General features: G+C 43.8%; 1 protein-coding gene across 3 annotated transcripts in view; it reads left to right on the top strand.

Moving 5' to 3' along the window:
- The window catches only part of kcnd3 (potassium voltage-gated channel, Shal-related subfamily, member 3), a 134,782-nt gene that overhangs the window by 95,045 nt on the left and 22,065 nt on the right, over positions 1–17,672 (top strand). For all 3 annotated transcript variants that reach the window (XM_051118152.1, XM_051118151.1, XM_051118150.1), the window contains exon 3: positions 13,485–13,653. In XM_051118152.1, coding sequence (XP_050974109.1) covers positions 13,485–13,653 — 169 coding nt within the window. The remainder of the gene's footprint in view (positions 1–13,484; positions 13,654–17,672) is intronic.

The raw sequence follows: 17,672 nt of genomic DNA, 5'->3' as shown, positions 1-17,672 counted from the left end.
GTACACACACACACACAGTGAGCATATATATATATAGTGAGGCCTTGGCTGCTCAATTGACCCTTAGCCGAGAGTTTGATTAGCAGGTGGTCTGACCAATCATAACGCCAAATACGCAGTTTTGTCCGACAAACAAACCAGACAGGAGAGTAGATTAAATTTGTACCAAATCATATTTTGACACAAAAATACAAATAACTAATCTTTTTTTGAAAAGTTAAAGTGGGTCTGAAAAAACTGTAATCAAACTAATCAAATTTTAGGTGTCATGTCATTGATATTGATATATATACATATATATACATATATACATACATATATATATTATATATATATATATATATATACACATATATACATACATATACACACACACACACACACACACACACACACATATATATATATATATATATATATATATATATATATATATATATAAACTCCCTAATTTCTAGACCCCAGTTTGAAACCCTTTACAGTCTGACAGGCTTTCAATTGCCTACAAGCGTCCTGGTAATGTGTCTGAAGTGAATGCAAACAGGCGAAACACAAAAATCCAATACTTGTCAAAATATTGGATCTGTGCAACGAGCCTTGTGGTGTAAATGCAGCTTAATGACCTGCTCCTGCCCATTATTTTGTTTGCATTAATCAAGAACAATATTGATGAGAAAAAGAGAACACGACTCATGCATGAGTCCAGAACACAAAACGTGGGCCTAAACACAATAAAAGCATCCTCTGAAAACACTGGAAATCGTGAAATTGCACTGTTTTTGGTATCAACTGCTGAAATATTGGTATCGTGACAGCAACCCTACTACAGGCTCTTGCTCAAAAGCTCAATAATGCATGTGAAGCCTCGCAGCTGGTCCAATTCCTCACGAAAGCGGAGGTTGTTTACGTAGAGGCGATTGGTGGTATGAATTCAGTTTATTCAGTGGAATCCTGTGCGCATACAGCAGATTTGCTGGTGAATGAACTGAGCTAATCTGCCGTCGAATTGTTGTTTCAGACATCACTGTGGCTCGTGAATTTCGCAGGGAATCGTGGCTCCGAGCGGGTCACACCGACTCACCGTGGGAGGCGTATCTGAAAGCGTGAGGGGGTGGGAAGAGGGAAAGAAAGGATTGAGGAGGATGGGACAGAGGCAGAGCCTGAGATGTGAGTGGGATGAGAGTTTGGGTTTGGGAGTTTGCGTGTTGCGTAACAGCAGTCGGGCTGTAACGCACCGCTCGCTAACTGTGAGTCTGTGGCCCGCAGCGCTAAAAGGCTAATGACACGCTCTCCATGCTAACGACATCCCTCTCCTCATTACCACGCCAGTGGAGTCGCAGCGGCAATAAAAGCAGACGAATCAAGCGGTCGTCAAGCATGACAGAAACTGTATGTGACTGCGTGTGTTAAAGAGACGCTAACGCCATGTGACGTTCAGATTCTGTCCTTTATGACAGCTGCAACAGATCCTGGGAGGTTTTGGAAAGCTTAGAGACTCATGAGACTCTGAAACAGAGAGTTTGGTATCAGATTTGTTCCACAATCCTCTGATTTCTCCTTTGATATGCTGTGCAGCCTCATGGACTGACTGTTTCAAGGGCAAGGAACAAATCTATAGATATGAAAAGCTTGTGTAACTTTAAAGTGTTCAGCATTTTATGTTTTCACACTCTCCCTCTCTCTCACTCGTTTGTTCTAAATCTGTCCTTTTTGCTGTGCTATCATTGGTTTAAGTTCAAATTCATGAATAGTACAGCTGCTGTAATTTTGTTATAAAGACATTCTTCATCACCTGGGTGTTTAAATGCTGAGTCCTGATTCTTAAACACTGTAATACACAAAGAGAGGCCAAAGAGGTCTATAATAGCCTGAGGGAACTGTCCTTGGCTGATAACTATATGGAGATAACTTTAATAACTTTTTTAGGGTGTATGTGGGAGGTTCAGTCAATTACCTGAGCCATAGAAGCTATTTGTCTAATCATCCTGGAGATGACAGTCCTGATGACACCAACAAGATTAATAAACACCAAATCCAATATCCTTCAAAAGTTTGGGGTCAGATTTTTTTAACTGATAAAACATGACAGCAAAGACATTTATAATATTAAACAAACAATTCTATTTCAAATAAATGTCAAGCTCAGTCATTAAACTCTAGATGGCACAGGCTGATGGGTCATTAACGCAAACTGATGACATTCACAGTGTTAAACTACTTGGCACAAGCTGATTGGTTTATGTTGCATACACAGCAAATAAGTTTGTGGCTTTACATTTAAATGGCTGGTTAGCATTCACTAGAGCATTTCACAGCACGCTTTCAGAGTTCCTCTGACACCCTCCACCTCCCCAGCTCCACCTGTATACATCTCCTACGGGTTTACATGCACGCTATTTGTATGTCTTAAATGCTCACAGCACCATATTGGCGTATGTATTGGCAGTAGCAAGTTCCTGTGCTTGCTTTGCAGCAGCAGCAGCAGCAATAATCTACAGTAACAACAATAACCAACAGCAGCAATAATTCAGCAGCGTAGCAAATCTACTAAGACCAAGTACATTAAGGTTGACATTTCCATTATCCTGCTAAAATCTTTCGAGAGTTGTCATGATAGAAATGCTATTCTTTCTATTCCTCGAAGAATCCTAAAAAAACAAAACAAAAAACAAGTATCACGGTTTTCACAAAAATATTATCTTAAGACTATTTTACTGTATTTTTTACTGTATCTTTAGCCCTTGACTAAAGATTTTTCTGGTCGACTAGTAGTCATTCATTTTAAGCATTAGTCGACTATTAGTAATAATAGCAAATCAAAAATCAAATGGCCTGTAATTGCCTACATAGCCTAATAAACATTTAAGCACATGCAAAAAAAGCTTGCCACAGCGCACCGGCAGATATAATAATTATGAATGTGTCATGGAAAAACAGCAAGGAGACTGCATTAACGCTTTAATAATTTATCGATAAACGTCTAAGGTTACAGCCCTGGTTCCAGGAACGAGACGCAGCGCTCGCAGGGAACGCAGGTGAGGAATCACGTGTGCAATCAAACCAATGGAAGAACGAAACGTCACAGGCGGGTGACGTCACTGACCAGGAAGCATAAAAGCACGTGGCCAGAACCAGGGTTACAGGAGAGAAGCGCGCTCGCAAGGACGCAGGAGGATGGCTAGAGACGTTCCCCCTTCAGGAACATACGAACCTTAGACGTCGAGGAACTCGAGCCGCTTTGGGAACGAGATGCCCACGCCGCCAGACCCCTAGTCCCTGCCTAGGATGTGCTAGGACAAAGGACAGAGGTACCAGGCGAGACCCGCAGGTCCAATTCGTAAAACCTAACAAAGGTCAAAGGTGAGGACCATCCCGCAGCGTTGCAAATATCTTGCATGGGAACCCCAGCAAGAAAAGCTTTGGAGGCAGCCATGCTCCGGGTAGAATGGGCTCTGACCCCTAAAGGAGGAGGGAGGTCAGAAGCCTCATAAGCAGAAAGGATAGCGTCCACTACCCAGCGACTTAAAGTTTGCTTAGAAGCAGGGAGGCCCCTTTTTGGGGGCCATAACAGACAAATAACTGGTCTGACTTTCTCCACCTGGCAGCCCTGTGGACGTATGCATCCAGCGCTCGCACTGGACACATACAGTTAAGCTTCCGCTGGTCAGCATCCCGAAAGGGGGGAGGACAAAAGGCCTGGAGTACGACAGGCCGTGGTGTCGAGGTGGGGACCTTAGGGACATAACCCGCTTTTGGAAACAGGAAAGCTTTAGAAAGGCCTGGCGCGAAGTCCAGGAAAGAAGGGGCCACAGAGAGGGCCTGAAGATCCCCAATTCTCTTAAGGGAGGAAAGAGCTAAGAGAAGGACAGTTTTTAAAGTAAGGAATCTGTCCGAGATTTCCTCAACAGGCTCGAAAGGAGGCCTGCAGAGAGCCTCTAACACCACAGACAGGTCCCAAGAGGGGACACGAGGTCGTACAGGAGGCCTGAGCCTCAAAGCACCGCAGAGGAAACGTGTAACGAGAGGGTCCTTTCCCACGGAAAGACCACCAAGAGGGGCGTGGTAGGCCGCAATGGCCGCCACGTAAACCTTCAAGGTGGAGTGGGATAACCCTGCAGACAACCGGCTTTGCAGGAACTCCAGCACTGAGCCAACTGGGCAGTTAACTGGGTCTTGCTGGCGGTGTCCGCACCAAGAAGTGAAGAGTTTCCACTTCAAGGCGTACAGTTTCCTCGTGGAGGGAGCTCTAGATTGGAGGATGGTCTCAACAACCTCAGTTGAGAGACCGGAAGCTAAGAGGTGCGCCCCCTCAGAGGCCACACCCAAAGCTTCCACAGCTCCGGCCGGGGGTGAAGAATGGTACCCCCTGCCTGTGAGAGGAGATCTCCCCTGACGGGAATCTCCCAGGGAGAGCCGTCGAGGAGAGAAATCAGGTCCGAGAACCATACTCGGCCCGGCCAGTACAGGGCTACTAGAAGAAGGGACACCCCGTCCCGGCGCACTCTCTCTAGAACTCCCGGGAGCAGAGCGATCGGGGGAAAGGCGTACAGACGTAGCCTCGGCCACGTCTGCACCATGGCATCCAGCCCCAGGGGAGCTGGATGAACTAGAGAGTACCAGAGGGGACATTGCGTGTTCTCCCTCGTGGCAAACAGGTCCACCTGGGCTGGACCAAACACTCTCCAGATCTGCTTCACCACCTCGGTGTGAAGCATCCATTCCCCGGCCTCGGCCCCTGTCTCGACAGGATGTCTGCTCCCAAGTTGAGATGCCCAGGAACATAAACTGCTCTCAGCGAGAGGAGTTTGTCCTGGGACCACACAAGGATCTGGTGCGCCAGCTTGTACAAGGGGCGAACGCAGACCTCCCTGGTGGTGGTTGATGTAAGAGACCACCGAGGTGTTGTCGGTGCGGACCAACACATGGCGGTCTCTTAGGTCCGGGAGAAAGTGTTTCAGAGCCCGAAACACGGCCAGCATCTCCAGGCAATTTATGTGCCACGTGAGTTGCCGACCGCTCCACAGACCGCGGGCAGGGTGGCCACTCATGACCGCTCCCCAACCGGTGAGGGATGCGTCCGTCGCTAGCGTTACGCGGCGACAAGGAGCTCCCAACACCGGGCCCTGAGACAAGAACCAAGGCTTCCTCCACATGTCCAGGGCACGTAGGCAACGCCGCGTGACCCTGATCATGCGAAGTGGGTTTCCCCTCGGGGAAAACTCCTTGGTCTTGAGCCACCACTGTAGGGGTCTCATGTACAGCAGGCCAAAAGGTATCACGTTGGACGCTGCTGCCATCAGACCCAGCAGTTGCTGGAACTGCTTGACAGTGAGTGACAGGCCTTCCTTCACTCTCTTGACTGCAGTGAGGATCGACTCGATCCGAGCAGGAGACAAACGTGCCTGCATCGTGGTCGAATCCCACACCACGCCCAGATAAGTGGTCCTCTGTAATGGAGAAAGCACACTTTTCTTGGCGTTCAGTCTTAACCCCAGCGCTTTCATGTGAGCGAGAACGACATCTCGATGCCGAACTGCCTCCATCTCCGACTGAGCTAGGATCAGCCAGTCGTCGATGTAATTGAGTATGCGGATGCCCTGGAGTCGCAGAGGAGCCAGAGCTGCATCCACACACTTCGTAAAAGTGCGGGGGGAGAGTGCTAGGCCGAACGGAAGAACCCGATATTGGTAAGCTTCGCCCCTGAAAGCAAACCTCAGGAACTTCCTGTGATGAGGAAGGATGGAGACGTGAAAATATGCGTCTTTTAGATCTATCGTGACAAACCAGTCCTCGGACCTGATCTGAGACACGACTTGCTTGATGGTGAGCATCTTGAACTTCAGTCTCTTGACTGAGCGGTTCAGCAGACGCAGATCTAAAATGGGACGCAGGCCCCCATCCTTCTTCGGAACAATGAAGTACCGGCTGTAGAACCCGGACTCTCTTTCGTGAGGAGGGACCACCTCGATGGCCTCCTTCCTCAGGAGAGTGGCTACTTCCTGTTCCATTACCAGACCCTGCTCGGGGCCCACCAGAGTGGGAGAGACCCCGTTGAACGGCGGTGGTGGTGCGCCGAACTGAATGCGATAACCTCGCTCTACAGTATGCAGGACCCAAGCAGACACATTGGGCAGTAGTTTCCACGCTGCCAAATGATCTACTAAGGGAACCAGCCTCTCGAGGCTGGCCTCTGGTGTTAAGGGGGCCGCTGGAACGGTGTCCTGAAACGGTTGCCCGGCAGGAAGCACCTGAACCAGCGGTCCCAGAGACCCCGCGGGGGTGGCGAGCTCCCCAGCCCCGCTACGTTGCCGGGCGGGAAAAACTGGGGTGGATGCTCGCTGGAGACCGCTGCGCCCTGAAACACTGGCAGGGTTGGCAGGGCGATCTCCCGGGGGCACGGGGGGGACCCGGACACCGAATACTGCGGTGCTACCCGTTTCCCCCCAGATGGGGCTGCCCCCGGCGGTCCCGACCCGTCAGGACCGCTTGGTCGAGGACCTCTTCGACTGAAGCACGACCCTCAGATCGGGCTTAGCCTGGGAGGTCCTCGACCTAGAGCGTTTGACCACTCGCTCTCGATGGGGAGGAGTGCGAGTGGCCACGCTCTGTTTCTGAGCTTCCCGGTACGAGGAGCTGGTAGACGGCTGGGGCTGCTCCGTCGCAGCAGCCCCGCGAGCTGGATGACGGCGAGGGAGGAACCGCTGGAACGCCGCCGCTTGCTTACGCGCCTCCTGGTATCTGTCGACGACGGAATTGACGGCGTCGCCGAACAGACCAGCAGGCGAAAGCGGGGCGTCCAGAAGGAAGACCCTGTCCTTCTCTTTCATGTCGGACAGGGTCAACCAGAGATGTCTCTCCGCGGCCACAAGGGCTGCCATAGACCGCCCAATGGCACGGGCGGTCTCCTTAGTGGCGCGGAGAGACAAATCAGCGGTCCTCCTGAGCTCAGAGATATCGCTATCTTTGATCTCCTCACCCTCATCCAGCTCTTTAAGCAGGTCAGCCTGGTACGCCTGTAACACCGACATGGTGTGCAGACACGCACCAGCCTGACCCGCAGCCGTGTACCCCTTGCCCACCAGCACTGAGGTGACTCGCAGCGGCTTGGAGGGCAGGACCGGAGCCTTCAGAGACGATGCAGACTCGGGGGACAGATAGCTCGCGAGCGTCTGTTCCACCCGAGGCATCGCTCTGTACCCTCGCTCATCCAACCCCGCCACATACCCGTAATTATATGAGGCGGGGATGAACAAGCGGGGCGAGAAGGGTGAATTCCATGATCTCGACACCTCAGTGTGGAGATCAGGAAAAAAGGGAAGGCTCCGGCGTGCTGGAGGTGGTCGAGACCGCAAAACCTCTCGTCCAGTTTACTTTTCTGCGGTTCGACTAATGGCTCGGCGGGCCAATCGATGTTCAATTTGGCCACAGCCCGAGTCACCACCTCCAACAGCTCCTCATACTGGGGAAACTGAGGTGCTGCAGCCTCATCCACACTCACCACATCAACCTCCTCAGAGGAAGATATGGGGAGCGTGGAGGCCGACCCCCGGGGGGAAGAAACCGCAGCGCGGGCTTCCGATCCCGAGGGCCGGGCAGCGGATCTGATGGGTGAGGCAGGAGATAGGGGGTCACCCGTCTCCATACCCTCCACCAGATCCAGTTGCGAACCCCACGAGTGCAGCCGCCGCTCCGCCTCGGCGGAAGCGGGACCGGACCCGCGGGGAACGCTGATGAAGGATCCCTCCGCGGAGAAGAGATCCTTCCGGGAGCGGAGCAGACGCATAGGCAGTGCGTCACAATGCGGGCAATCGGCCCGCTCGAGGGCCGATGCCGCATGCTCCGCTCCCAAGCAAGCCACGCATAGAGCGTGTGTATCCCCGCTCGAGATGTAACGAGAGCAGGGAGGAACACACGCTCTAAAACCTGGCTTGCTGATGTTCTTCGACTTTTTCTCGCACTTTGACATACTGTCTCGAAATAAAAGTGGTGCTAACTAGCAACCAAAAAAGAGACAGCACAGACAAACACAGAGCGCTGCTGAAAGACAGAAGCTGACGCTCGTTCTGGCGCACGTGCTTTTATGCTTCCTGGTCAGTGACGTCACCCGCCTGTGACGTTTCGTTCTTCCATTGGTTTGATTGCACACGTGATTCAGAGCGCGGTCACGCTGAAGGCGTTCCCAAAGCGTTTCGCTAATAATACTTTGGTCGACCAATCCTCTCCTCGTCAACTAACGGTTAGTCGACTATTAGTGGGCAGCCTTGGTAAGCATTAAAAAGAGGAAAAAAAGCTTGCTGACTACATTTTAACAGCAGTGTTTTTAAATATGCCACAACGTTTACTGCAACATTATACATACAATTTACATTGTGCCTAAAAGAAAAAAAAAATCCATCAGTGTACACCGTTACCTTTGTGCCCCCATAATGGTGTAGTTATGGCATCTACCAGCTGGAGTCTATTCCAAACGCCATTATTGTGTTTATACAGACAATAAGCTATAATGTGAGCTACTTCTCTGTGATCCAGAGTTGTGTTTGAATCAGTCCCCTGATGTCAAGAAGAGCAGAGCTGCTTATTAGCTCCATAAATGAAAGAAAACTTCAGTGAAATCTCTGAGCAAACATCTAGCTCAGTGTAGCGTGCAAATACCTTTGCTCTGACAGTCAAAACAACCAGCACTCATTTGTTTCTCTCTTTTGTTTTCACTCTTCCATTAATATTCCACTTTCAGTCAGATCCAAAGCAGATAGGAAGGTGTGGAATAAATAGATAAGCAGATATGCAGATACGGCATGAACCTCAGTAGGCTGATACACTTCAGGATCAGAGAGGAATGTAGAGAAAGCAGAAAAAAATACATGTGCAGTGCTTTGAGAGTTTTAAAGTGTGTATGTGTGTGAGCTGGTATTCTCCATACTGCATTTTGATTACAATCAATAAATGGCTGAGGATCTTATCGTCTAATTTATCCATTTAAGATTCAGCTGAATGAATAAAGGTCAAAGCCTTGATTACAAACACCATTAAATTTCTGGCAATGTCCTAATCAGAAACCTCAAATGCTTGAAGTGTCTGTGCGTACGTATTAAGCGAGACATTGGATGGAACGGCATACAAACTCATACGCGAGAGCCTGCACGTCTATTATTCACATCAAAGAGCATTTGCTTTGAGCATATCACGCATACACAATGCCTTGCAAAAGTATTCAAACCCTTAACCAATTTTCTCATTTAGCTGAATTACAAATGCCTCTTTGAAATGCAGTTCTCTGTGATATTATTTCTGAGCAGTGAAATTTAAAATTAACTTCTTTAATATGACATATATTTATGTTAGAAAATACGCTGCTGAAATAAAAACTGAGTGTTAACGTATCCAATTCCAGCTTTTGAATATTTCATACAGACACCATTTCAGGCTATTACAGTTTTTGTCTTTTGGGGTAAACACTCCGTTTAGGTGCGATTCTTCTCCCGAACAATGATTCACTCCAGGTGGTTTGGGTTTGACAGTCCAAAATACACTTCCTGAAAATATGGAAAAGTACTAGACACGCAGACACACAAATTTTGTCTTCACAGATCAAAGCAGAATTTACTCATGAATACACGGGGCCATTTAGAAGTAAGCCGTAATCCTTAACTCAGTCCAGAGGGAGGTTTTGTTTGGCCTGTAGTTTGTGTAGTCAGAGCTGTTAAGCCCTCTATCCTGCTGGGTCTTTTTGTGTGTGTATCATCTCTGTGTCCCAGATTGTATTGTGTGTTCTTCTATAGCGTATATTGCATGTGTAAAGTGTAAATTAGTTTAGATTATATAACACACCGTGAGATCTCTCGCTCAGAGATATTCCCACGTGGGCACGATCCAGTCCTCTTAGAATGACACTCTAATCGACTCTTGAAATGAGTTTCGGAAAGTGTTAAATGAGCCTCCAAAAATAAGACAAATATTAGCTTCGACACAGATTCGTGAATAAGCCCTTTCTTTGTCCTAGTGTTTACAAAGAGTTATTTGAATCATCCCTCATCGGCCTACAGCGATTAACCTGTTAAGCTGTCAGACTGCAGGGCTTTTATGTAAATGTGTACAGTAGCACCCTTATTTAAAAGGATAGTCCAGGTTAAATACAAGTTAAAGGATTAGTTCACTTCCAGATTAAAAATTTCCTGATAATTTGCTCACACCAATGTCATCCAAGATGTGCGTTTCTTTCTTCAGTCGAAAAGAAATTAAAGGAGAAGTCCACTTCCAGAACAACAGTTTACAAGATAATGTACTCACCCCCTTGTCATTCAAGATGTTCATGTCTTTCTGTCTTCAGTTGTAAAGAAATTGTTGTGTTTTTTTTGTTTTTTTGAGTAAAACATTTTAGCATTTTTCTCCTTATAGCAGACGTCTATGGTGCCCAGAGTTTGAACTTACAAAACGCAGTTTAAATGCGGCTTCAAACTGTCCTAAATGCGGTTGTCAACGATCCTAGCCGAGGAAGAAAGGTCTTATCTAGTGAAACGATGCAGTCATTTTGTAAGTTCAAACTTGGGGCACCACAGCAGTCCCTTATATGGAGAAAAATCCTAAAATGTTTTCCTCAAAAAAACTATTTCTTTACGACTGAAGGAAGAAAGACATGAACATCTTGGATGACAAGGTGGTGAGTACATTATCTGTATATTTTTGTTCTGGAAGTGGAAGTTTTTTGAGGGAAACATTTCCCGATTTTTCTCCATAGTGGATTTCAGTGGGACCCAGTGGGTTGAACGTCCAAATTGGAGTTTCAATGCAGCTTCAAAGGGGCTCTACACAATCCCAGCTGAGGAACAAGGGTCTTACCTAGCAAAACAATTGGTCATTTTCTAAAAAAAAAAAAAAAAAAATTAAAAAATAACAAATAAAAAATGTTATATTTTTGAACCACAAATGCCTGACCTCATGCATTACGTAGTCATGTTGGAAAGATCAAGCGTGACAGGCAGAAGAACAGTGTTTATGAAGTGAACATGCAAAGAAAGTCAAACAAAAGTCAAAAGGAAAAACAACGATGCTGGATTATTTTGAAGTTGGAAGAGAAAATGAAATGCAGTTTTTCACCCTACCCTAACCTTTCTGAACCAAAGTACACAGATAAGAGATAACCACTTTTAACCATTTGTGGTTAAAAAGTATATCAATTTTACCAATCGTTTCACTAGATAAGACCTTTATTCCTCAGCTGTGATCATGTAGAGCCCTTTGAAGCTGCATCGAAACTGCAATTTGGATCTTCAACCCATTGAGTCCCATTGTATAGTCCACTGTATAGAAAAAAATCCTGCAATGTTTTACTCAAACCATAATTTCTTTTCGACTGAAGACAGAAAGACATGAACATCTTGGATGACATGGGGGGGTGAGTAAATTATCAGGAAAGTCAACTAAATTATTCTGGAAGTAAACTAATCCTTTAAACATACTTAACATCACTTGTGGCATAATGTTGATTAAAACAAAAATTAATTTCAACTTGTCCCTTCTTTTCTTTAAAAAGCAAAGCAAAAATCTGGGTTACAGTGAGTCAATTACAATGAAAGCAAATGGGGCCAATATGTACGGATAAAATATTGCTTTAATAGTAAATCCACAGTGTAAACAAGCATGTCGAGATTAGTTTGCATAAATGTTAAACACATTGTGTAAATTTACAACTTTGATGCCATGACAGCATATGGGAAGGTCTTTGTAGCTCAAACAATATAGAGAAGAATAATTTATATAGAAGAATTCTGTTTAATAATTTAACACAAAAATTATTGCCAGTGTTATACAAAATTTTAAGCTTCACATTACTCCCGTTTCAGCATAACCTTGATTTTCTCTGTCACTGGAGCTTAACTTGTATTGAACCCTGAATATTCCTTTCACTACTTGGACCCGCAACGGCCGCGTTGCCTCCCAATGAGCCATTTTGATTATTTGAGACATTTAAATTCCAACTTTAGTGTCTCTTCACAAATTCTCGGCTGGCTGCGTGTTTTCTAATTGTGTTTGTTTGAATTGTGCCTCACTTGCACCAAATTAATTTAATGAAGGAACAGGATTATCCATTGTTAATTAAATCCTCACTGGCAGTCACAGCATGGACTTGGATTAGCTGAAAAGAAAACCGTTTTAGTTCTGAACATCTGTACATATGTATTTAAACAATGCATGTATGTCTGTAAATTACGGTTATGCTTACATTGTTCCCGTTCCACCGGGTGCGTCTGTCTTATTTTCTCGTTCGCTTTGTGGCTATATTCCATCAGTATCCAATTACTTTAGTCTGCAGCTTTTTGAACTAATGTATTCCTTTTTGCTAAAGCCACCTTAAACCATCCAATTTGTTTGAATAGATATTTGGTCAGCCTCTTTCTTATCTTAAAAAAAAAAAAAAAAAAAATGTCCTTCCACTTCTCACCGCCTGAATTCAGATGGCAGGCCATCGCGCTGGCTGAGGAAGATCTACAGTGGTGCGTGTAATTGTATTTTCATTTTAAATAGCTGTGTCGAATTGTATTTGATGTCCTTGAAGTAGCCAGGTCATGGACTGAGGGACTTAAATGCTCTAAGTTAAACATCTTAAATGACTTTCTCATTCTCTGCTGGCTTTTGCTCCTGTTCTGTTCTGTTCACTTCAGTTCATCCCATTTTTAAAAGATGATGTTCACAGTATGCTGATAATACTGGCCTCAACTTGAAGGATGTGTTATTCATCTATACTCGACTTCTCTAGACAAAAGATTTAGTTTGTAAACAAATGGCTTTTATGTACAAGTCAGCTGACAAACAAATGACTCTGTAAACAAATAGTTTTCAAATTAAATAACTTTGCAAACAAACAGCTTTTGAAATAAAACACTTCTCAAACAATCTGATGTCTGAATAAAAAGACTTTCTAAACAATGGCTTAAACAAACTCTCAAAACAGATTTTCTCCAAACAAACCGTTTTCAATACTCCTCAAACAAATCGTTTAGTACATAAAAGACTTTCCAAACCATTCTCAGAACTTTCCAAAGAAACAGCTTTAGAGACTAATGGCTCTTTAAACAAATGGATATTCCAATAAAAGTGTCATCCCACTTACGCCTCTGTCACCTCCTGTTTCAATAACAAGTCACTGCATTTAAAATCTGGCACCTCTAATGTCAGTATCACACTCATTTTTCTGCTTTGTCTACGGGGTAATATTAGGTGGCAGGTGGAAGTGCCAATCTGCAGTAAAACCATATGAATATATTTAGTAGGAGTTTGTGATTATTCATTACATTTGGAACGTAATAACAAAAACAGATGGAATATAATTAGTATGAGGAGCTACAGTTGTGTAGGTGTGAAATCATGTATCTGTCTGTTTTTTTATTGCTGCTAGGCTGTTAAACAAGGAGGAACATGTGTAGAAACAGATTGTGCATATTTCAGTGACTAATGTCTCTATTTCTTGCTCTGCTCTTTCTCTGCAGGTATGGAGACATGGTCCCTAAGACCATAGCAGGAAAGATCTTTGGCTCCATCTGTTCTCTCAGTGGGGTGCTGGTCATCGCTCTGCCTGTTCCCGTTATCGTTTCCAACTTCAGCCGCATTTACCATCAGAACCAGAGAGCTGACAAGCGTCGGGCTCAGAAAGTTCAGGTCAGTGGGGCTCAAAAATCCCTGAGGGGCATTGTCTCCTCTGACCGGTACTGCTTTGGCTGAGAAGCAGGTCACGATTGTTTACCTCCGAGTAATGTTCCTGTTAAATTACATCATATCATTTTCCATCTTATGATTAAATAAAGATAAATGATTGTCTTAGGATTCCGAGAGCAGTTTTGAAAGCTATAGTCAAGGGTGGAGAAACAACAAGGGGCGTGTGGGTAAAATCAGGTGATAGATGTCATTCCCCTGTGGTGGCACAACAAAATCTTATATCAGTGGTGAGGGTAACGCATTACAAGTAAAGCAATGTACGTAATCAGATTACTTTTTTCTAGTAAAGTAATGCATTACTTTTTCATTACTTTTCATTACTTTTGAGACTGACAAGTCCTCCTGTCCTAGGGTGACCACCTGGCAATAGGGCTGTTGTGGGACATAGTTGTGATTTTGCGGGACAATGCAGGACACGTGTGAGACTGATACATTTTCTACTGTTATGCTATGTAAATACTGATTACATCCATTGTCATATGCACTGATCTGTGTTTCTGAGCTCGCACATGCAAGCGAGAGAAAGTGTGTCTTTTTTATGAGAGTGAAGAGAACCTACCTACGAGAGAAGAGATTTGTGCTTGCGCATTTTGATGCATTACAATAATGCGCTGCAGACATTTGTCATTAAAACAATGCCATAGAAACCGCCTCAAACGAACTATTAAAATAAGAGGAAAGTCACGTCTGAATCCTGCATCGATTTTTTTTTAATTGGTTAAAATGAATTGAGAATATCTTATTTTTCCGTGTGCACTCGACCATTTTTCGTCGGTGGTTCTAGATCACTTGATGAGGTCCGCAAATCCTTTGTGCAGAAACTATGCCGCAAAAAGAATCAATAAAAAGCTTTCTTAAAAAGCCAAAAGAACGCATGGACGTTTTTTTAATATGATCATTAAAAACCAACAGACTGATGAAAATGCGGGACATTTTCTCAATATGCAATGTGCGGGACAAGGGGTGAAAAGGCTGTGCGGTACAGCGCAAAGTGGGACAGGTGGTCACCCTATCCTGTCCCCATGTTGAAAGAAATTGGAAGTGCAGAGGCATTGTGTGCGCTGTGTAGACATGATGTTACTGTAGTTCTAAACTAAATGTGAACATGCATTAATTCATCTCACTCGAAAAGCATTCAGTATTCCTCAAAATGAATAAAAACTCAGAATAAGATGCAAACCTGCAATAATTAAATGTTAAATAATACAAACATCCCTTATGGATCCAATTTTATTAACCAGTGTCTTTGCTGTTGACCACTGATGTTTTAAATTACTTTAGATTAACATTTTGCTTAATATTTTGTTATTGCTGAAGAATGTTGAACTTTCTTCTCCCGCATTCTACTGTACAGACATGAATTTACTTTTCAGCCTGAGGTTTATTCATTTAACTTGTTGGTATGAAAGAGCTTTTACATTTGCCAAAAATAGAATTATTTATAATAAAAACAAACAAGCATGCCCTGCCCAGATTTGAAAAGTAACACAAAAGTAATGGAATGTGTTACTTTCCATAAAAAAGTAACTAAGTAATATTAGTTACTTTTTAGGGATTAACGCAATATTGTAATGCATTACTTTTAAAAGCAACTTTTTCCCAACACTGATCCTGAAGCGAGTACTTTTATTTCATGGTAATGATATATATATCATGATACAGTTATTTTTTGCTTGAAATAATGTCTTTATGATATCAAAATTTTTGATGCCAGAGAAATTTCATAATTCTTGACACCAGTGTCAATATCCCAAAAAACTTCAACTAAAAATTCAAGCTCACTGAAGACAAATAAACAGTCAGCGATTAAATAAAAAAAAAAACTAATTATACAAGCAATAAAACAAAAAATCTACAGTAGAACAAATAAATAAGAAATGCCACATACATTTGTATACTTACAAATGTATAAAAACACTGCATATTAAATATAAATTAAATATATATTTGTCTTATTAAAGTTACAAAAGTAAGCAGCAAGAGATTTTCTCTCTTTTGTTGTTTGATTAAAATGAATGACAGACAGCAGGAATATTAGACTGCTATCACTTTAAGAGCTGCCTGGATCCAATATACTGTTTATTTCTCAATTGTTTGCTTTCACTTAAGACATAAAGTACTGTTTATGAGAATACTTGCAAAGACAGGCATTTTTTTGCAAAAATATGATACTCCCAAGCCCTATGAGCACCATTTATGTGCGCGCATTTAGCGAAACGAGTAAAAAGTAAATGCGTTTCTGTGTCTTAAAATCACTTGTTTTTAAACTGCAATGCTTAAAAAAGCATGCAAACAACATTTTTGTGAGAATGTAGCACAACAATGTCACGTGAGCGCACAACCGCTATAGAGACGATAGTAGAAAATCTCTACCAGTAATAAACCACCCACCCCTGTACATTACTGTTAAAACGTTTGGGGTCACTAAGGACGAACACATTAAATAAAGTGGCATTAAAAACATTTTTTAGCTTTCTATTCATCAAAGAATTAAAAAAAAAAAAAAAAAAAAAAAAATAAGAAAACAAAAAAAAAAAAAAGGTTTTTTGAGCAAACCAGCATATTCCAAAGATTTCTGAAGGATCATGTGACACTGAAGACTGCCGTAATGGCTGCTAAAAAGCTAGCTTTGCAATCAGAGTTCATTAACAATATTACAGTTTTTACTGTGGTATAATGCCCATGGTACTGAATGATTACCATATTAATTTAACATGGTTTCTACAAAGGTAGTTCAAAAAATATAGTGGTACCACCTTGGCCCTTTTTTTTTTTTGTTGTTGCCAGGGTACTGATGTTCCTGTCCCAGCTTCACAATAAAATACATAATCCCTTCCAGAAAATCCCAAATCTACTTTTATAGCTTTGATAGTCTGTGCAGCCGAGGCGGGTTGTAGGGGAATGTCTTCTCTCGCAATCGCCTGTTGTCTTACCACCGGTAGTTTATAGTTCTTTATGTCTTTTCTCAGTAGATATTCACTCAGCCATATTGCTGCTCTTTTCCCTTGTCTGATGAATAAGGTTATTAAACTTGTTTGTTTCCGAGCGCATGAAGGATAATAGTACTGCTTCGCCATCCTTTTCCGTCCTCGTACGAAATAACACCTCAAACAAACAGCCTTAATGTTAAATTAAGCCTTTCTCTTCTCCCCGGGGGAATGAAGGGATGACCTGTCACTCGTTTAATGGCAGCGTGGCGTCAAAAGATTGAGTCTAGACTCTGAATGAGATCCCAGCAGGGTTACATGCCCTGCGTCTATCCATCTATCACTCCATCCCTCCCTGTCCTCCTCCGAAACGTCTTTATATCTCTCTCTGAAGGTTATTTAGTTTGGGCGTAATTATCTGTTAAATCACCACGGGCCTCTCAGCTTGCTTTTGCTATGCTAATAATTGCGAATGTTACTGGAGATTAGCTTGATCGCAGAAAAACAACACCAAGGCAACTCCTGTGACATCCCGCGTGTGCGGAGAGAAAGAGAGAGACACGTCAGCTCCTGCACTCAGCGGTATGTTATGCTCGCAGTCATGGATTTAATATATGCTAATGAGGAATTAATGTATGCTAAGGTTTTGGGTGGGCTTACAGGGCCGCACTGTCTCCGCAGGCAAGATTCCCAGTGGCTTTAGCATTTTACTTCGTGTTAATTTAAAGTTTATCCAGTATGGCAGAAAATTACCCGGAATTCTTTGCGTTCCCATTGCGGCAGTGCCCAGTCCGCACATTATCTCAGCTTGGATCAGGCTAAACGGAGTTTTGATGTGAAATATCCGTCGCCAAACATTTTCTGTCCTTTCTCCGCACAGCCGCAGGGGATGCGAGTTCAGTTTCAAGTCCAAGCTAAAGCTGCCAGATGCGACCAAACCTCTTAGGACTATCTTATAAAATGTGTTCTGTGTGTGTGGGTGGGTGTTTAAACACATCCTGCGGTTAACTAATAAGAGAGTGGCCTAAGTGCACG

Source organism: Labeo rohita, chromosome 8 (genome assembly GCF_022985175.1).
Source record: "Labeo rohita strain BAU-BD-2019 chromosome 8, IGBB_LRoh.1.0, whole genome shotgun sequence".
In the NCBI taxonomy this organism is placed as follows: domain Eukaryota; kingdom Metazoa; phylum Chordata; class Actinopteri; order Cypriniformes; family Cyprinidae; genus Labeo; species Labeo rohita.
This window is presented reverse-complemented; position numbering and strand designations above follow the sequence as displayed.